General features: G+C 38.5%; 2 protein-coding genes across 16 annotated transcripts in view; both read right to left on the bottom strand.

Annotated features, from left to right (window-relative positions):
* The window catches only part of PHTF1 (putative homeodomain transcription factor 1), a 60,899-nt gene extending 48,834 nt beyond the window's left edge, over positions 1-12,065 (bottom strand). For 3 of the 15 annotated variants that reach the window (XR_002733787.2, XR_002733788.2, XM_023222810.2), the window contains exons 1-2: positions 11,145-12,060; positions 10,116-10,172 (exon numbers count right to left, since the gene is read on the bottom strand). Coding sequence is in view for 5 of the 15 variants with exons in the window: in XM_023222810.2 (XP_023078578.1) it covers positions 10,116-10,172; positions 11,145-11,189 (102 nt within the window). In the remaining 10 variants the exon portion in view is untranslated. Of the gene's footprint in view, positions 1-1,928; positions 2,013-10,115; positions 10,173-11,144 lie in introns of all 15 variants that reach the window. The other 12 variants (XR_002733789.2, XM_023222803.2, XR_002733790.2 and 9 more) reach the window with 10 other exon arrangements.
* A 5,704-nt stretch (positions 12,066-17,769) lies between these two features.
* RSBN1 (round spermatid basic protein 1) overlaps positions 17,770-20,026 on the bottom strand; it is a 49,334-nt gene continuing 47,077 nt past the window's right edge. The window contains 2 exon segments of the mRNA XM_023222802.3: positions 17,770-18,936; positions 19,581-19,689. Of these exon segments, the coding sequence (XP_023078570.1) occupies positions 18,463-18,936; positions 19,581-19,689 (583 nt within the window). The 3' untranslated portion in view covers positions 17,770-18,462.

Here is a 20,026-nt window from a genome sequence, read left to right as displayed (position 1 = left end):
CTAAAATAATACTCATATTACAAGGCTAATAAAAAATAACATTCCAGTCTCACCCTTCCTTACCCTTGATTCATGCATCGTAGCTATTTCTTTTTTATTTGTAAAAAAAAAAAAAAAAAAAAAAAAAGTTTACAGTGCTTTAATCAATTTCAGATGTTATCCATTCATTTCTTACTGTTGAAGATGAGGAAATAACTTTCCATTTAGCCTTACTATGCCTCAATTCCTTCACCTATAAAAAAAGGGACGATAATAGCACATACCTCATAAGATTATCATGAGGATCAATTGTGTGTGTTGCTTAAAATAATGCAAGACACATACTACACACTATTAATGATCATAACATCACCAAACAATGCTGATGACTCAAAAGATCCTTTTATTTTCCTTTTTCTTTTGAGACAGAGTCTCGCTTGTCGCCCAGGTTGAAGTGCAGTGTTGCATTCACGGCTCTCTGCCCCTTTGAACTCCCAGGCTCAAAGGATCCTTTCACCTCAGCCTTCTGAGTAGCTGCGACTACAGGCACACACCACTACACCCAGATTATTTTTTAATTTTATTGCAGAGATGGGATCTCACTTTGTTGCCCAGGCTGGTCTCAAACTCCTGGGTTCAAGGGATCCTCTTGGCTTAGCCTCCCAAAGTGCTAGGATTACAGGCGTGAGCCACCATGCCCAACCAAAAGATCTTTTTAATCTGGAAATACATATATAGTACTGCATTTCTGGCGCAATTTTTTTTTATTTATTTATTAACTTCTTCCTCTCCATGTATTTCCTTTTTCTGGAACATCTATTAGTTCGATATTACATTTCCTGCACGAACAGCACTCACTTTGTTATTTTCTTTTTTGTCATTCTTTTTTATACTACTTTTCTGGGAAATGGTCTCAAATTTATCTTCTAACCTTTCCCCTGAATTTATTTTAATTTCTATTTATGTATGTGTTTATTTTTGAGACAGGGTCCCGCTATGTCGCCCAGACTGGAGTGCAGTGGTGCAATCACGGCTCACTGCAACTTTGACTTCCCAGGCTCAGATGATCTCCCAGCTCCACCTCCTAAGTAGCTGGGACTACAGGCGCGCAACACCAAGTCCAGCTAATTGTTTTGTATTTTTTGTAGAGACAGGGTTTCACCATGTTGCCCAGACTAACCTTGAACTCCTGGGCTCAAGAGATCCACTTCGGCCTCCCAAAGTGCAGGGATTACAGGCGTGAGCCACTGTACCCAGACACCACTGAATTTATTCTGATTATTTTTATTTTCAAGTCTTCTTACTTTCTCATCTATAGTCTATCTTTTAAGCATTCTTTTTTAATTTTTAAATTGACAGATAATATTCTATGTATTCAGTGTGTACAGCATATTCTGAAGTAGATATACACTGTAGAATGACTAAATCCAGCAAATTAACATATCCATTACCTCACATGGTTATTATTTGTGTGGTAAGAACACTTAATATCCACTTTCTTAGCAGTTTTCAAGAATACAACATACTGTTACTAACTATAGTCACCAATGTTATACAATAGATCTCCTGAAGATATCTGTCTTTTTATAGTATCCAGTTTTTTAAAGGAAGTAACTGCATCTTTAAAAACACTGTTCTTATGATTCCTGCATTGCTTCTTTTCTCTTTTCTTCTTTTTCTTTAGGTCTTAAATATTTGATGATCTTTAATTATCCATTTATAGTTAAGAGGCACTAACACACTGAATGCAAGCTCAGTGTGCAATGGGTGAAGCATTTTGAATAGTGGGCCTCACTACAGAGGCGTGGCCAGTCATTCACTTTTCAGTATCCTTAGGTTCTCTTTGGTTACTCAGTTTTGACAAAAAGAAATTCCAGTCTTCTGTTTGCAGATTATAAATCTGACCACCAGACTTTCACTTAATCCCCATTATTAGTGCAGCATCTCACCAGACTCTGATTTGTTTTTGGTCTTCCAGAATCCAGAACTTCTCTGGCTCAGCCTCTCCAGAGAGCAAGCTTCAATCCGGTCTTCTGTCAGAGGAAGATAAGGGTAACTATGTGGCTACATGGAATAAGGAAGATCTGGGGGTAGGTCTATTATCCCTTATACATAAGCTCAAATAATCCTATCCTTAGTTCTTCCTCACTCCTACAGATACACCTGATACATCTAATTCCTGAGTCTTGCAGAAGTTAATCACATGGGTTTTACTTGTTTCCTACTGGCTTTCCCTATTGCAGAGACTTAGATTTTTACTTCCTTCATTTTCCAGCCTTCAAAATTGCATTGACAGCTCTCATTTACTGTAGTCTCTTCTTCCATTCTTTTAGTCCTTGTGGGCTGCCATGTTTTTTTCTTATTTATTGTACTTTTAAAGAGGTTTCAGGAGAGATTAGAGCATGTATTTGAACTATCGTTTTTGGGGTTTTTTTTTTTTTTTTCAGGACAGGGTCTTGCTCTATCACCCAGTCTAGAGTGCAGTGGCACAATCATAGCATACCACAGCCTCAAACTCCTAGGCTCAGGCGATCCCCGCCACCCAGCTTCCCCAGTATCTGGGACTACAGGTGCATGTCACCACACCCAGCTAATTTTTTTATCTTTTTGTAGAGCTATGTTGCCCAGGCTGGTCCCAAACTCTTGGCCTCAAGCAAAAACCTCAGCTTCCCAGAGTGCTGGAATTATAGGCCTGAGCCACCACACCTGGCCTCAAACTATCATCTTTAATAAGGAGAGTCAGTGCCATCTATCATATGGCCACCATCGTGCTTAAGTAAATACAAATACAGCTGAAGTAGTCTCTGTGTTTCTGATTAGCCTTTTTTATTCTCTAAATACAAAATCATGCTATCTTCAAACCGTGATTTTTGTTCACTCTAATATTAATTTTTAAAAAGAAAACATACAAAAAAGATAATATTAATTAATGTTAATTAGAATGTTTTGCTCATCTCAGCACATGTATCTCAAACAGCATGCTAAAGAGTAGTAAAAGGGGCCAGGCGTGGTGGCTCATGCCTGTAATCCCAGCACTTTAGGAGGCCAAGGTGGGCGGATCACAAAGTCAAGAGATCAAGCCATCCTGGCCAACATGGTGAAACCCCACCTCTACCAAAAACACAAAAATTAGCTGGGCGTGGTGGTGCGTGCCTGTAATCCCAGCCACTCGGGAGCCTGAGGCAGGAGAACTGCTTGAACCCAGGAGGCAGAGGTTGCTGTGAGCCAAGATTGCGCCACTGCGCTCCAGCCTTGGTGACAGAGCAAGGCTCTGTCTCAAAAAAAAAAAAAAAAAAAAAAAAAGAGTAGTAAAAGGGGAGATTCTTATTTTAGGCTTAAAATAAGAACTTGGAGGGCTAAGTTATACTCCATCACTGAAAATAATGTTAGACATTAGATTTAATATACACTCTCATTAAAAAATTTTAGGGCTGGGTGTGGTGGCTTACATCTGTAATCCCAGCACTTTGGGAGGCCAGGGAGGCAGAACTGCTTAAGCCCAGGAGTTGAAGACCAGCCTAGGCAACATGGTGAGACCCTGTCTCTACAAAATATAAAATATTCTTTTAAATTTAGAAAACAATTTTAATTGTGAATATGTATACATTTACATTTTTGGTATACTACATTATTATTTTTCCCACTTTTTTCTATTGGTATAATTTTTAAAGTAGCTTTATTGAGGTACAATTTACATACTATTAAACTGACTCATTTTTACAGATTTAGTAAATAATTTAGATTTTTAGTACATTTGTAGAGTTGTTCAATCATCATCACACTCAAGTTTTAGAACATTTCCATTACCCCAAAAAGTTCCTTTAAAGGAAAGCCCTGTTCCCCTCAATCTACAGGCAGTCTTTGATCTGTTTTCTATTTCTATAGATTTCTAGAAATTTCATATAAACAATCACACAATATGTTGTGCTTAGCATAACATTTCTTATATTCATCCATGATGCAGTATGTATTAACAGTTTTTATTGCTGAATTGTATTTCATTGTATGACTGTAACACATTTGCTTATACCAGTTGATTCACCAGTTGATGGACACGTGGATTTTTCCTACTTCCGGCTATTAAGAACACTGCTGCTACTGCTGCTATGAATATTTGCAAGTATTTATGTTTTCACTTCTCTTGGATAGAAAATGTTAAATATAGTAGATACCCTAAATATAGGTAGATACCCTAGAAGTGGAAATGCTGGGTCATGTGAGAAGTATATACTTAACATTTTAAGAAACCACCAAACTGTTTTCCATTTTCCATGCCCACCAGCAGTGTAGAAGAGTTGTAGTTCCTCCATCACCTTGCCAACACTTGGTGTCGTCAGTCTTTTTAGTTTTGTTCTAACAGATATATTAGAAATGTAGTAATGTAAATCTTCCAACACTATTCTTTTTAAATTTGTTTTGAATATTCTACATCCTTCGTATTACATACATATATTTGAGAATTAGCTCATCAATCTCTACCAAAAACAAAAGTCTGCTGGAATTTTGAGTGGATTACATTGAATATATAGATACATTTGGAGAAAACTAACATTTTAACAATATTGAATCTTCCAGATCATGAAAATGAAAAGTTATTCCATTTATTTAGGCCTTTAATTTCTCTTAGCAATGTTTTATAGCTTTCCATGTATGGGTCTTACACTTTCTATGTCAAACATTCCTAAGACTTTTATTATTTGTTGCTATTATGAATAAATTTGTTTTCTTAATTTTATTTTTGAATTACCCATTGTTGGTATATAGAAATACAACTGATTTTTGTATATTTTTGCTTCAAAATTACAGTAACAGTATTCGTTACTGTAATTTTTTATATGAATTATTAGGATTTTCTAAACATGGAATTATGTTGTCATGAGTAAAGGCAGTTTTCATATTCCTTTCCATCTCAGTGCCTTTCATCTCTTTTCCTTTGCTTATTACATTGGTTAGGACTTCCAGGACAATGTTAAATAAAAATGGTAAGAGCAGATATCCTTGCTTTTTTCCTGATTTTAGGGGAAAACATTCAGTCTTTAACCATTAAGTGTGAAGTTTGTAGCAGGCTTTTCCTAGACAATCTTTAATAAGTTGAAGAAGTTCCCTTCCATTCCTAGTTTATCGTTAATGGGCATTGAATTTTTTTTTTTCTTTTCTGAGATGGAATCTCGCTCTGTCACCCAGGCTGGAGTGCAGTGGCGCCATCTCGGCTCACTGCAAGCTCTGCCTCCCGGGTTCAGGCCATTCTTCTGCCTCAGCCTCCCGAGTAGCTGGGACTACAGGCACCCGCCACCACACCCGGCTAATTTTTTGTATTTTTAGTAGAGACGGGGTTTCACCACGTTAGCCAGGATGGTCTCGATCTCCTGACCTCGTGATCCACCCGCCTCGGCTTCCCAAAGTGTTGGGATTACAGGCGTGAGCCATCGCACCCGGCCGGCATTGAATTTTGTTAAATGCTCTTTCTGTATTTACTGAGAAGATCATAGGTGATTGTCCTTTATCCTATTAATATGGTATATTACATTACTTTGTTTTCAAATTAATGCATTCCTGGGATAACTCCCACTTGGTCACAGTAGATAAGCCATTTTATGTGTTCTTGGTTTGGTTAATATCTTATCAAAGATTTTTACACATACATTCATAATGAATGTTCTTATGATACCTTTGTCTGGCTTAGGTTTCAGGGTAATACTAGTCTCATAGAATAAGCTGCGAAGTATATTTCCTTCTCTGTTTTCTGAAAAAGTTTGTGTAGAATTAGTATATTTGTTCTTGACATAATTAACTGTTACTCATGCTTCAGATCTCATTTTAAGAATCAATTCCTTAGCAAAAGCTTATCTGAGACCTCCTTACATAGGTTCTTTTTTTTTCCCCCCCTGAGATGGAGTCTCGCTCTTGTTGCCCAGGCTGGAGTGCAATGCATGATCTCAGCTCACTGCAACCTCTGCCACCCATGCTCAAGCGACTCTCCTGCCTCAGCCCCCTGAGTAGTTGGGACTACAGGCGCCATGCCACCATGCCCAGCTAATGTTTGTATTTTTAGCAGATAAGGGGTTTCACCATGTTGCCCAGGCTAGTCTTGAACTCCTGAGCTCATGCAATCTGCCTGCCTCGGCCTCCCTGCTAGGATTACAGGCATGAGCCACCATGCCCAGTCTTTTTTTTTTTTTTTTTTTAGAGGCAGGGTCTCTGTCATCTTGACCTCCAGGCTTAAGCAATCCTCTCACCTCAGCCTCCTGAGTAGCTGGGACCACAAGCAGATGCCATCATGGCCAGTTAATTTTTATTTTCTGTAGAGAGAGAGTCTCCCTGTGTTGCCCAGGCTAGTGTCAAACTCCTGGCCTCAAATGATCCTCCCACTTTGGCCTCCCAAAGTGCTAGGATTACAGGTATGAGCCACCATGCCCAGCAACTAGGCTCATTTATTTCCCTTATTATAAGTGTAGTAGCTTATAAATAGCCCTCTTCTCAGTATTTGCCTCAAAGTAATTTGCACTTATTAGAAGGATTCTTTTTATTATTCTCACCCACTTTGTCATAAATTCCATGAAAATAAAAATGGTTGGGCAGAGTGTCTCACACCTATAATCCCAGCACTTTGGGAGGCCAAGGTGGAAGCGTTGCTTGAGCTCAGGAATTCGAGACCAGCCTGGACAACATGATAAGACCTTGTCTCTACAGAAAATTTAAAAATTATCCAAGCCTGTTGGTGCATGCCTGTGGTCCCAGTTACTCAGGAGGCTAAGGTGGGAGAATCACTTGAGCCCAGGAGGTTGAGGCTGCAGTGGAGCGTGCGCATGCCACTGCACTCCAACCTGGGCAACAGGGCCAGACCCTGTCTCAGAAAATAAAAAAAATGATTGAATGTTTGTACTCACCATTATGTAGGCATAGCTAGTGTCTAACACATGGTAGGTAAGCAGTCAACAAATATTTGTTAAATAAATATGTAATGGATGCTTTCGTTTTATTTTTGGTATTTCTTTCCCTGTTTTACGTTGGTTGATTACTATTTTCTTTCTCTAGATTATTCAATATTAATATTATTCATTGTAAATCTTCCTTCCTAGTCAAACTAGACATTTTTTGTTAATATAGACATTAAGAATAATAAGTACGACTCTGGAAATATTCCATAATTTCATAATTTTATTATAATGTCTGTATTTTTATTTCTGTCTTTCAAAAACACACATACGATGTGACTCCTCTACTCAAAAACCATTAAAACCTTTCAATTTTCTACAGAATAGTATCTAAAGTTCTTAGTAAAGCAGTCAAGTAATCTCCAAATAGATTTATGGCCTATCACTCCATCTACGTACCTTATTCTCCAATCACATTGGGCTACTTACTTGCTGTTACTTTAAACAAGTCTTATACTTCTGTTTGTTAGTACTTTTCCTCTTGTGCTCAGCACCCGACAAAATGCCTTAAACATTGTAGTTCAATAAACACTTATGGAAAAGTTCATAATATTTTTCATGATCCAAGTTAAGATTTTTAAAATTTATGTCTTTTATAATTCTGAATTATACTTTTACATATGTAATTTTTAATTATATAACAGTACTGTGATATGATGTCAATATTTTTATTTTAAATTTTTTTTGCTTTTTTATTTGTTCTTTTTTGTTTGTTTTCAAAAAATTGTATTTGTGTCAATGTATTTTTAAATTTAGAATTTTTTTGTATGCTATCCTTCAGTCATTTTTTAAGACTTAAGCATATTAAAAAGATATCTTGGCTTTTCTCCCATCACTATCAGACAGTGAAACCCATGAAGGCATCACATCTATCTTTTTCACTGTATTCTCAGCACTTAGTATAAGTGTGGCACATTAGTTGAGTAATTTTTTTTCCAGCTTTCTACTATCACACTGAAAGCTCCGTAAATGTTTATAGTTATTTTACATTTCATTTTTTCCACTGCTGCTAAATTTAGAAGCATACATTAAGGCATGATTAGGTAGTTTACCCTATGAGAAAACAATGAGTAAAAATATGCATGATGGATAGGGTCCAATTAACTGTAGCAACAGACAGAGTTCTCAGTATGAATCAAGATGTTCTCAGAGTAGGAAACAAACACACTTCCTACCCTTAAGGCCTATGAACACACACAGGTTAACAAATAACTTTCATATGGTGCACTAAAAGGAAGGTATGTTTTAAATGGCATGAAAATAAGAGTGAAGGAAACCAGGCTGGGCGCAGTGGCTCACGCCTGTAATCCCAGCACTTTGGGAGGCCGAGGCAGGTGGATCACGAGGTCAGGAGATGGAGACTATCCTGGCCTACACAGTGAAACCCCATCTCTACTAAAAAAAAAATACAAAAAATTAGCCAGGCATGGTGGCGGGTGCCTATAGTCCCAGCTACTCAGGAGGCTAAGACAGGAGTATGGCGTGAACTAGGGAGGTGGAGCTGGCAGTGAGCTGAAATCACGCCACTGCACTCTAGCCAGGGTGACAGAGCGAGACTCTGTCTCAGAAGAAAAAAGAAAAAAAAAGAGTGAAGAAAATCTTTAAATTGGCTAGAAGAAGGTTAGATCACAAGGCTAGAGATCACAAAACAAGATCAAACTCCACTTCTATGCTGTTTCCATTATACCATACTTACTATCAATGATGTTTAGCAGCTCACAAAAAAATAACGGGACAGGACTTAGAGAATTACAAAATAAAATCTGGGTACTTATTCATCCTAACTCCATCTCCCATTAATATAAATAATCAAGGACTACAGCAAATTGTAAAAAGTTAGTCGGTAACTTGTCGTTCAAGTAGCTTTCTACTTGATTGGTCTATTTAACACAACAGATAATATGAAGTTGTATTCACCCAGTTTTTTGTTTAAGTATCAATGAAGGGTCTGCAGCAAGACTTTTTAAAAGATAACCCAAAAACAAGAATCAGCTGGCATTTATCAGTACTTTCCAAGGAAGTGAGGCCTTGAATCCGTAAGATTTAAGTATTAAAGTTGCAGACAGTTACATTCTTTTGAGGACCAAGGATAGTTCTTTAAGCTTTTCCACATCTCAAGACTATCCAATTACATTTGGTTACCAAGCAACCATTCCATGACGAATTTGTACCAGCATCCTCAAATGGCTTAACCCCACAACTCTGACTTTGGAATATTAGAAGATGATTTAACCCTCTCCTCCCCTATTATAAGTTAATAAACTGGCATTCTGAATTATATATCAGTTTTTGGTCACTTGGTTAGTATAAAATAAGAATCCTCTCAGTTCTAAGAGCTGTGTAGAAAAAAGTTTAAGAACCTGAAAAACTTAAAACCATAGTCTAGGCCGGGCGTGGTGGCTCATGCCTGTAATCCCAGCACTTTGGGAGGCGGAGGTGGGCAGATCACAAGGTCAGGAGGTCGAGACCATCTTGGCTAACACGGTGAAACCCCATCTCTACTAAAAATTCCAAAAAAAAAAAACTTAGGCAGGTGTGGTGGTGGGTGCCTACTGTAGTCCCAGTGACTCAGGAGGTTGAGGCAGGAGAATGGCATGAACCCGGGAGGCGGAGCTTGCAGTGAGCCAAAATCATGCCACTGCACTCCAGCCTGGGCGACAGAGTGACATTCTGTCTCAAAAACATAACAAAACAAACAAACAAAAACCCATACTCTAAGCTAGTGATTTAATAAAATGGGGGACCATACGCTGGATTCAGGCCACAAATGGATTGTATTTGGCTTGCAGAGGAGGAGGAGGAAGAAAAGGAAGAGTCTCTTAAAAATCTGACATAAAATGCACAATATATTTCATATAAAAATGTGTATTTCCAGCTTCTCTTGAAAAATCTGAAACTGGCAATATTTGGACCTGCACTGCCATGTAGTAAAAACTGGCCAGAGCTAAGTAACCCAGCCCTATTTACATGGTACATTTGCTCTCTAATTCATCACAGAACAACTCACCCCTTTCTGTTTTCCTAATAGTGAGGCCAAAAATCAAGTGTCACTTCTCAGTATGCTTGCATTGTTTTTCTTATAACCTTCAAAGATTAAAGAATGCCATACTGGTAGTTAAGGGAGAGTTTACCAGGTAAGTACAATTCCACTCTTCATATTAATGCAGTGAAACATAGGCAGAATCAAAGAAACCAATTTACCTTAATCTGAGTCTGTTCGATTGACTTTTCCCATATCTGCTGATCGTAGGCTCCAATCTGAAAGAGGGAGTAGTGTATTTAAACGATGCAAAGGAAATCCTTACCTAAGTCAAGCCTCACAAAAGTCATGAGCCTATTAAGTATCAGTATGCTATGTGGAAAATGTTTGTGCTACTCAGGAGTTAGAATAAATTAATACTTCCAAGGACTGTTTCTTTCAAATATCTAAAATAGCTGGACCTGAAAGTAAGTTCAAAAGCAATGCCCAAAATATTTCAAATTAAATATTACCTTAAAAGATATTTCCACTTCTGGGACGGGCATGGTGGCTAACGCCTGTAATTCTAGCACTTTGGGAGGTGGAGGTGGGTGAATCACCTGAGGTCAGCAGTTCGAGACCAGCCTGAACAACACGGTGAAACCCCGTCTCTACTAAAAGTACAAAAAATTAGCCAGGCGTGGTGGTGGGCGCCTGTGATCCCAGCTACCCCGGAGGCTGAGGCAGGAGAACAGCTTGAGCCCGGGAGGCGGATGTTGCAGTGAGCCGAGGTCGCGCCATTGCCCTCCAGCCTGGGCAACAAGAGCGAAACTCCGTCTCAAAAAAAAAAAAAAAAAAAAAAATCCACTTATTAAGGAAAACAGCAATAGAAAAACTAGTGAGGAATAAAAGATAAGGAACAGCTCGATAAGACTGTTAATAGTATCCATCTGAGCTGTGCAGATGAAGGTTTCATGTCTTTTTTGTTTTTAAGCAAGCAGTTTGATCAGAAGCAAACTTTCAAAGCATTGCGGTGGCATTGTGCACGCAGCCTGGAGAACGGAGGTGGCCTATAAACCTTATTCCAGGACCTGGAACCAGGTTGAAAAAACATAATGACCTTGTACATCTTTTTTTTTTTTTTTCCATTTATGTTGAAGTATACATGAACACCTGGCACTACCAAACTCAGGGGAAAGTAACATATTATTTGTGAGAGCTTTTTGCAGGAAGAATGCGTTACAAATAAAAAAAACATATATTGGTATTACCTTCTTTTGGTACCACGATATAGCATCTCTCTCATTTGAGGCCATCTGTGTCTCCAGCCAGAGAATGGGATTTCACTGAAAATGAAGGAAAACCAGTCGGTGAGTCCAGCTGCTGAAGGTTACTCTCCCAATTTGGGTAGGACTCGAAAACCGCTTCTCTCAGCCTCTCCATGAGCTGCTCTTTCTCCAGCTGTTTGCCAGGGAAAACACAACAAACAAACACACAAAAACTGGCGCAGCGGCGACGGGAGAAGCCTCTGCAATATTTCGGGCGAGCGTGTTCGTGGGTGCGGGGGAGGGGCAGGGGCGGCCGCTGGAGTCGCCCGGCACCCGCCTCCTTCGCTCCCTAGCATCCGGCTCTCACCTAGTGCCCGTTGCCCCCCCCGGCCGGCGCCTGGGACCTTCGTCCTCAGTGCCCGGGGTCCCACCGTAAGGCCGGGGGCGAGGTGGCGGCCAGGGCAGGCCGCATCTTCCCACCTAGGCCGAGACGCCGGCGAGGCCGTTACCATGGAGACCGCGGAGGCCGCCCCAGCCTCGGAGGCAGCCGGCCGCCCAGCGCCCTGAGGGCGGCGAATCGATCGCCGGTCCGAGCCCGCCTAGAGGGTCACGGACTGACCAGAAAATAAGCAGAGAATGGACTGGAAAATGAGGGGGATTAAAAGTAAAGGAGGTCTTCGCTAGGCCGCCAGTCGCCACGGCGACAGCAAAAGGCTTTGTGCCCAGCTGGAAAAGACAGGTGCAAAGGCCCGGGACCCCGAGAGCCCGGGAGCCCGGGAGCCCGAGAGCGGCCGCGGCGGCGGCGGCAGCGGCGGCGGCGCTAGTCTTTTCCGGTCCGGGCCGGGCGGCAGTGACTCAGCCGTCTCAGAGCTGGGCTACAGCCGCTGAGCCGACCACCGGGCAGCAGCCTTCGGCTTCCGCTTTCCGGCTTTTGCCGCGGAGGTGGCTCCGCCCCTGGCCCGGGCCTTCCCGCCCCGCGTAGGTCCAGGCTCCGGGTCCAAGGGCCTGGGGAGCCGCGCGGCGATCGATGGCCAAGAGCAGCTCCTTCAGATCACCCTTCAGCCCTCCGCTTAAAAGTCACTTCCTCACAAACGACTCTCCCATCCAGCCGTCTAAAGGAGGTCGGTCCTGATACTCTAGTAGCTCCCGGCTCATGTCTTTGTGGCACTCATCTTCGTGTTTCATGGCTTAATCTCTGTTCCCCAGTGGGCTGTGGGCTCCATGAGGTCAGAGACTGGGGCCTGGCACGAGCATGACACTTAGGTTCCCAATGTTTGTTGAGTGAACGAATGAATGTGGTGTGAATTTACGCTGCCCTGGGAGGAAAGGCCAGGCTGCGGCTTAGTGACTCCCTTCCTCTCCCGCCCTTCAGCAGCTCTGGGTCTGGAGCTTTCTGGTGCTCAAAGGTAGGGGAAAAAGAGGGACAAGGATTGGGCAGTCACAGCTTTTTCCAAAATAGGGTAAAGTTAGGTGGCGGCAGGAACACGTTAATTAGGGCCGATAGAAGTCAGGAGAAAGGAAAGAAAGGTTGAGCCCTAAAGTGAATATTTAAGGATACATTAAAAGGATTTTTAAGCTGCTTTCCTTTTTTTTTTTTTTTTTTTTTTTTTTTTTTTGGCCATTAATGGAACACTGTCCCCTTATTTGAAGCTGTGTTCTTGCTGGACCACAGCGTGTAGCATCTGGGTCAGAGAAAGCTAATGACAGATGATAGCTTCCACTTAAGAAAGCCTAAAAGGTGCGGTTTTACAGACATTATTTCTTATCATCTATTGAGTGGGTACCAGGTGGAAGTTACCCCATTTCACGGATGAGGAAAATCGACTAAACTAAAATAACTCCCATAGTCCTAAGTTTTACAAATTATTTCACCCAGACTGGGCGCAGTGGCTCAAGCCTGCAATCTGGGCGCTTCGGGAGGCCAAGGCGGAAATGTCGCTTGAGCTCAGGAATTTGAGACCAGCCTTAGCAACATGGCCAGACCCCATCTCTTGAAAAAAAAAAATTAGCCGGAGATGGTGGCGCGCACCTGTAGTCCCACCTACTTCGAAGACTGAGGCGGGAGGATTCGTCTGAGCACAAGAGTTCGAGGCTGTAGTGAGCTATGATTGCGCCACTGCACTTCAGCCTAGACAAGAGACTCTGTCTCAAATCAAGTAAAAATTATTTTATCCTTTTTATATTGCACACATTGGCAGTGGTTTCCTTCTGCTTTTGCTCCTTGACAGCTTTTCCTTTCCTTAGTGCTAAACATTACAATTCTGTTGGGCTTCAAGACAAATGACCAACTTGAAAAAAAAGAAAGATAAATGACAAGTGGAAAACATCCAATTTTGCACACGTAAATATTTAACCTCAATTACATTAATAGCAAAAGTACTTTATTTCATTGTTTGGCACACAGAAGATTTTAGGGGGAGTGTGTGGAGGAACTAAATCAGGTAAGTAGTATTAGAGGATAGTGGTTAAGTAACAAACCATTTTTCAGGTGCCCTGTTGGAAACTATTCAGTGCTTCCTAAAGAGAACAAGGTATGAATCCTTGCTCCCAACCAATAATCTGTGATCTTAGGCAATTTATTCAACTAACAAGCCTGTTTTCTCACCTGTATTACGGAGATAGTTGCCTTCTTAAGGATGTGAGGATTAATGAGATACCCCATATAAACTTCCTGGCCCATGGCAGTTACTCAAAAAATGTGAAGTCCCTTTCTTTTCTTTTCCTAATCAGAACCAAAGGCTATCAGTGCTTAGAAAAGGCACCTCAATTAAAGGTAAGTTCACACAAAAACTGATGAGGAAAGAAATCCATTTTGTGGTGTTGCATTAATGCATCAATGACATAAAAGTCTATATGCCATCTTAATACTCAAGGCACTTTCAAGAAAATCCACATCACCAGAATACAAATTTAAGACTGTCCTTTTAAGTAGATACACACTAATTTAAGCAATTAAGAGGCATTAACTATAACAAATGCCAAGTGATTTTTTTCTTCTTCCCCCAAACTAATTGCATCTCAATATGGATGGAATTTTCCCCAGACATCTTTAGAAAGAAAAGTCGTAAGATTTTCTAAAAAATTTTTTTGAAGTAGTAGGGGATAAAGTAGGTGAAGGATTCGTCCTCTAAAAATAGGTTCCAGGTATTTAGAACTCGCATATGCTATGCATTTTGTGATGAAACACCAGTAAAGGACAAATCAGACTTTGTTTATTAAAAAAATACTTTACAGGAAAAAAAAAAAAAAACTATGCATTCCATTGTCCTATTTTACAAAGAAATAGCTTAACAATTTAACACACTTAGACAGCTACAAAAAAGCACTGTGTTAAAAGGATTATTCACACAAATTTAGATTTAAGACTATTCATTAAAAACCTTTTTAAAACACTTGTTAATGTCAATAAACAAACTAAGGCCACACAACGCAAATAGTCCGCCAGGCAAATATACATTTCATCTATATGCAAAGACCTCTTAGATAAATAAAAGCCACAGGAAAAAAAGTCTTAGCTGCCAATCAAAATGGAGTTTAGTCACAGAAAACACCATTACATGAAAATTTACAACATGTGATAGTAGTACATAAGTATTTCTTCAGAGAGAATTGAAAAGTGCTATATTTTAAGAGACAGTGGTCTCAACTACATGCACAAGTGGATCCTAAAAAATGTATGAAGAAAATGGAAGGCCATAATATTTATGGAGAGATACTTGCTTTTAAAGTAACAAACTTTCAAGACAAGGATAGGTCCCTTACGTGCTAAAGAAAAACATTTGTACTGTGCATTTCCTCTACTTGCATGGCCAATAAATACAGCTACAACCTGTTTGAAAAACAAAACAGCACAGATGTGAACCTCTGGCATGTGCTAGTGAAAGGTTCTTTTTTAAAAACCTGTAGCAATGATAAAAGATTAGAAAGATACAAAATTATCCTAAAGGCATAAATGCAAATAAATTTTTTATGGCAAATACAGATGAAAATGGGCTAATATTAATGATTAAGAATATATTCACTAAGGGTTTTCATGGATTTGGGAGTCTTGTTCCTATATTAGCTTTCATTCTAGACAATATTTATACAAGGAAAGGCAATAAGCAAGTTTTTTCCAGTCATTAAGTGTGACTTTTATGCCTAGTAAGACTGATGCAAGACATCTTTTCCCAAAGTTTAGTAAAGAACTTTAATAAGCTCCTTTTTCCCCCCTATAAGAGCTTGTAATATCAGTCAACTGGTATTCCAACTGTCTCTTAGGGGAAAGGGCACTTTTCAAAAGTCTTTCACTAAGAAATAATAAAAGTACCAGTTAAACAAATTCTAAGTACTGAATAAGCAAATTAAAAGTACAATTAAACCTAGGAATCAATTTTTAGAGTTAAAACTTTGGAGGAGGGAACATACTATGTAGGTTTTTATTATTATTGCTTTATGAATTTGGGTTACCGCTTTGAATCATCCTACTCCTAGCATATCTTGGTATTGAGAATTACTTCTGGGGCAAGAGGAAGACTTTTATCCTTTTTAATGGGTACCATGAAATTATTCTACTTTACTAAGTTAGGAATACTCATTTATTGGGTCCTTTCCATAAGCACATTTAAAAACCATCCCTCTGCTCCACAAAATATTAAAATAATTATAGCCACATTGTGCAAGTAATCTCAAGAGCTGGCACAACGGATAATATACCAAAAAGGAAGATCAGCTTAAATTTCAGTTACAACTTCACTCCCATCACTACTTGAACAAATCAGAAGACGCCAGATTGCTCCATGCCTCACTCCACCAAACCAAATAATTTAATGATTTAGAAAAATTGCAATCATTTGTATCACTAAACTAGGATACAGCTTTGAAACCAGTAAAAAACGCAAAACTTCTGCTTTTATATTCATCAGTCTTTAAAGCATGCTATTAAAATCTAATACTCACATAGGACATTCAGTTTTCAGATACATTACTAGCTAAATGTTTCTCTCCATTCTATTGCAATTCTAACATACAATGAATTTATTAGTACATGATTTTAAACATTTTTATTGTACTATTAATGTGTTTATATTGGAGGTGAGGGTAGAATGTTTTATAAAAGGAAAATGGGGATTTGCTTTTGATTGTAGGTCTTTGCAGATCCGCTGGTTCCTGAGTGATAATACACAGTGCTGGCTGTCAGGAGACAGTCTCCTTGTTTATTAGCAATGACCAGCTTGGATGACAGATGGCATCTGCTGGATGGCAAGTGGGAGATGGGGAAATCGGATCTTGGAAGACAAGAAAAAATTAAAAAAATTTTTTTTGCTTTAACAGCCTTCTCTTCATGATTATTTTTAAAAGCAAATGTTGCCTGAGAAGAATTTTACTTTGCACAGCCTGGTAAAGCTCTTCTGGACAGAAAAATAAAAACAAGAAGTAACCCAAACCCACACACTTTGTGATTAAACCCCTCCCCAACAAAACAACAAAAAAACACCCTCAAAGGCAGGTCCTGTTAAAAACTAGTATTGATAAACTGGAATTTACCCTAGAATTTACACCCAAGATTTAAAAACACCCCTGCAATAATCACATCACCTTTCATACCATTCTAATTACCTTATTTACAAAGATAACTAAAGCCAACATCACTTCCAATTCATAAATGGTTTACATTGAAATGTATCCCTATTTGTCTTCATCCTTTGTAACAAATACATACATATACATATATATAAGGAATAATACAGATTCTAACTAATCACTGCAGTATTTGCTGATGGTTACTTTTCTATCTGTTTACACAGTGACCTCTATACTTTGCTAATATGCATTTAACTACACAACAATATTGCACAAAGTAATATTTATATAAGATTTAACCTATTTCAGAATATTTTAGAGAAAATTCATATTTGATATTTCAAAAGATGCAGCTAAGTTTTCATGGTGACAGACATAATAAAGCAGCATCTTGGTTTTTTTTTTTTTTTTCTGCCTATGTTAATGTAAATATTTCAAATCTTACCATCCAGGAAAAAAAAAAAAATCTCCAAATTGCACTGTAACCAGGGAGATACAAGAATCTGGTCTTAGGTGTGGGGAGTACTCTTCCTTTAATAAACAAAAGGCCTATTGTATTATTAACTAAGATAAAGTATAATGTGAATCATGTTAACATTCTAAAATAACAGAAAGTTAGGACCATACTAGCAATGTGAACTGTGCCTGTTTGAAAAGAAAATTTAAATACTCAGGCACTAAGCATTAGCCTGAAACTCTAGGATGAAGTCTAGTGCTGTATTCTTTGTTAGAAAATAGCAACACAGAGTAATAGTAAATAAACCCAGGTATTCACGAGTTAAAACTGTGAATTGAAGTGTCTCAGTAGTAGATACTTATCATGAAGAGGTTGATGCCAAGTGACAAGAATAGTTTATCATAAGATTGATGCTCCAAATATGGCAGCGTCATCAGCAAGACTATTATTATTCTCTAAGTTTAATAGTTGTGATCAGTTTAGGAAGCAAAATTATCCCCACAAAATGTGAGGATGCCAGGAAGCAGAACAATAGAGTATCATGTCAACATTATCTCTTTTACCCAAAATATCTTCCATAGTTAGCATATATTCTAGAAGAGATTAATGAGCCATAGATAATGAATGACCAAGGACTATTCATCTTTAGATTTTTTTTTAATTGAAATATCCACTGGGCTTTAAATAACAGATACAAAAAAAAAGACAGTTTGGATCAGAAAGTGCTGTGCTTTCTCTTTTGTTAAGAAACCAGAGAGCCACTGAAATTTCCTTAGAAACTACTTGTTATTTGTGGTTAGAACTAAATAACTTACTTGCCCATGTACCAGATGCAGGAATTCTTTCCTGCAACCTATGCCATTTTTACTGTAGAAATTGAACCTGTGCCATAAAGACACAAATACTAAACCATAAATCTGATTTATCCATAAAAACAGCAAATATGGCAAGAGACAAGGCAAGATAAAATTAAGGGAAGTGAATAATTTACCAAATAAGAATCTGTTATTCCAGAGAATTCTCATTTTGATTTGAAGAAGAGATTGAATTGTTACCTCACACCTTAAAACAGAAAGTAGCAGCAGACCCACTATTACATACTGTACTAACGGGATAAGATACAACTCTTAACTTTGCATAATCTGTGTAAAAAAGATATGCTTGACATTTGTGGAATGTCATTTCTCTTTATAGAATTATAGGCAAGATTTCTCCAATAAAACTTAACTTAAGCCAGTTATAAAACTATAACTTCACATCAAAATTTAAAAAAGTTAAAAAATGTGTTTGAATATGTACATATCACACAGAAGTGGTTGAATGTTCTTGCAGATTGTGTTGCTGGTCAGAGTCCAGTCTACTTTCCACTTTTAAAACTGGAATAGGCTGAGTCTTCTGATCTTGCTGTAGATTAAGTTCTGATGCAGGTGGGAAGGATGATGAAGCAGTTGTCAACAGCTGAATCTCTGTGCATGTTTCTTCAGATTCAGTTTTTATCCTCACACATTGGGAGTCAACTTCTAATTCTCGCTTTCCAGTTAAACCACAGTCCATGTTAGAATTGCTTTCTGTGTTTTGAGTGGCTTCCACAACAGGATGGTACTGTTTAAGCCTTATATGCCAGGCTAAGCTGCACACTGCCGAAACTGTTTTGAACTGATGAATGACATTTCTAGGGATGAAGTAGATGTCATTGTCGCAAAGCTGAATTCTAGCGTAACGAATGCCTTCCCGCCTCATTTGGTTTAGTTTAGCTTCATCTACCCATTGTACGCACTGAAGAAAGAAAAAAGTTACGTGAGACTTTAAAATATGTAATAATTTAGTCAAATGAAATATTATAATTAGCAAAGGAAAACAGTAGAAACAAAATGTGTTATAACAACAATCAAATTAAAATTAAGCAACACTAAATGATAGGTAACTTTCTAAAAATTTTTGTAATGCTTGGGAAATTCTTTTCCTCCTATTTTACTACCTCTTTGGTAACAAAGTACAGGTTAAAATCAGGATGGCCTAGAGAATCATTTAAGTATCTCAAAGTACAGCTAAGTACCAATATTCTTTACCACACATAAAGGCAACATGTTTTCTTTTCTTTTAGTGTCTTTCAGCCTTCTGCAGTTGAGGGGACACAGTGCAATGGGGTTAACAAGTGAGACAGCTCATGGCCATAACTGAGCCACCTGGGACCTCTAACCATCCCAGGCCCACCTGGTATCCCAAAGATTGAAGTGATTTCAAGCATTCTGCTGGGGAAGCTCTGTTTAAATGATTCTCAGCACCACCCCCACCCCAGTCTTTAATAGTAATAAAATTAAACTCACTATCCCACATATCAGACTGCAAAATAAAATTCAAAATAAAATGGGTATAGATATTTCCAGTATCTCAAATGGTAATAAAAAATAAGTTTTTACCTGGGAAACTGGAGGTTCATGAAGATCTAACTGAAGTCTCTGTACAACATCAGTAAAATCCTCAGCATGAAAACAAATCACATCTTTGGTTATGCGAGGTTGGTCACTCCTAAGATTAACAAAATTAAGTTTTAGAGACAAACATCTCACAATGAAAAATGATGAAATTAAGTTTTAGAGACAAGCTAATAAAATTAAGTTTTAGAGACAAACATCTGACAATGAAAAAATTTCAGTTCTTTTGTTCTTGGAAATGCTTCTACTAGCAGAGAAATAGATGCATAGTTTCTAAGGACTAGGTATACAATTTTTTTTAAATTTGAAAAAAACCTAAAACTTAAGCCATAAAAATCAGATTTGCTGTTGTAAAATTAAAACAAAAATGGCTAAAAAGAATAGTTTTATTCTAAACTAGTTGCATTTGTGGTCCTCTCACCACTTTGTAT

This window comes from Piliocolobus tephrosceles, chromosome 1 (genome assembly GCF_002776525.5).
Source record: "Piliocolobus tephrosceles isolate RC106 chromosome 1, ASM277652v3, whole genome shotgun sequence".
Lineage (NCBI taxonomy): Eukaryota > Metazoa > Chordata > Mammalia > Primates > Cercopithecidae > Piliocolobus > Piliocolobus tephrosceles.
Note: the sequence above shows the minus strand (reverse complement) of the source record. Positions and strands in the feature narration are given on the sequence as shown.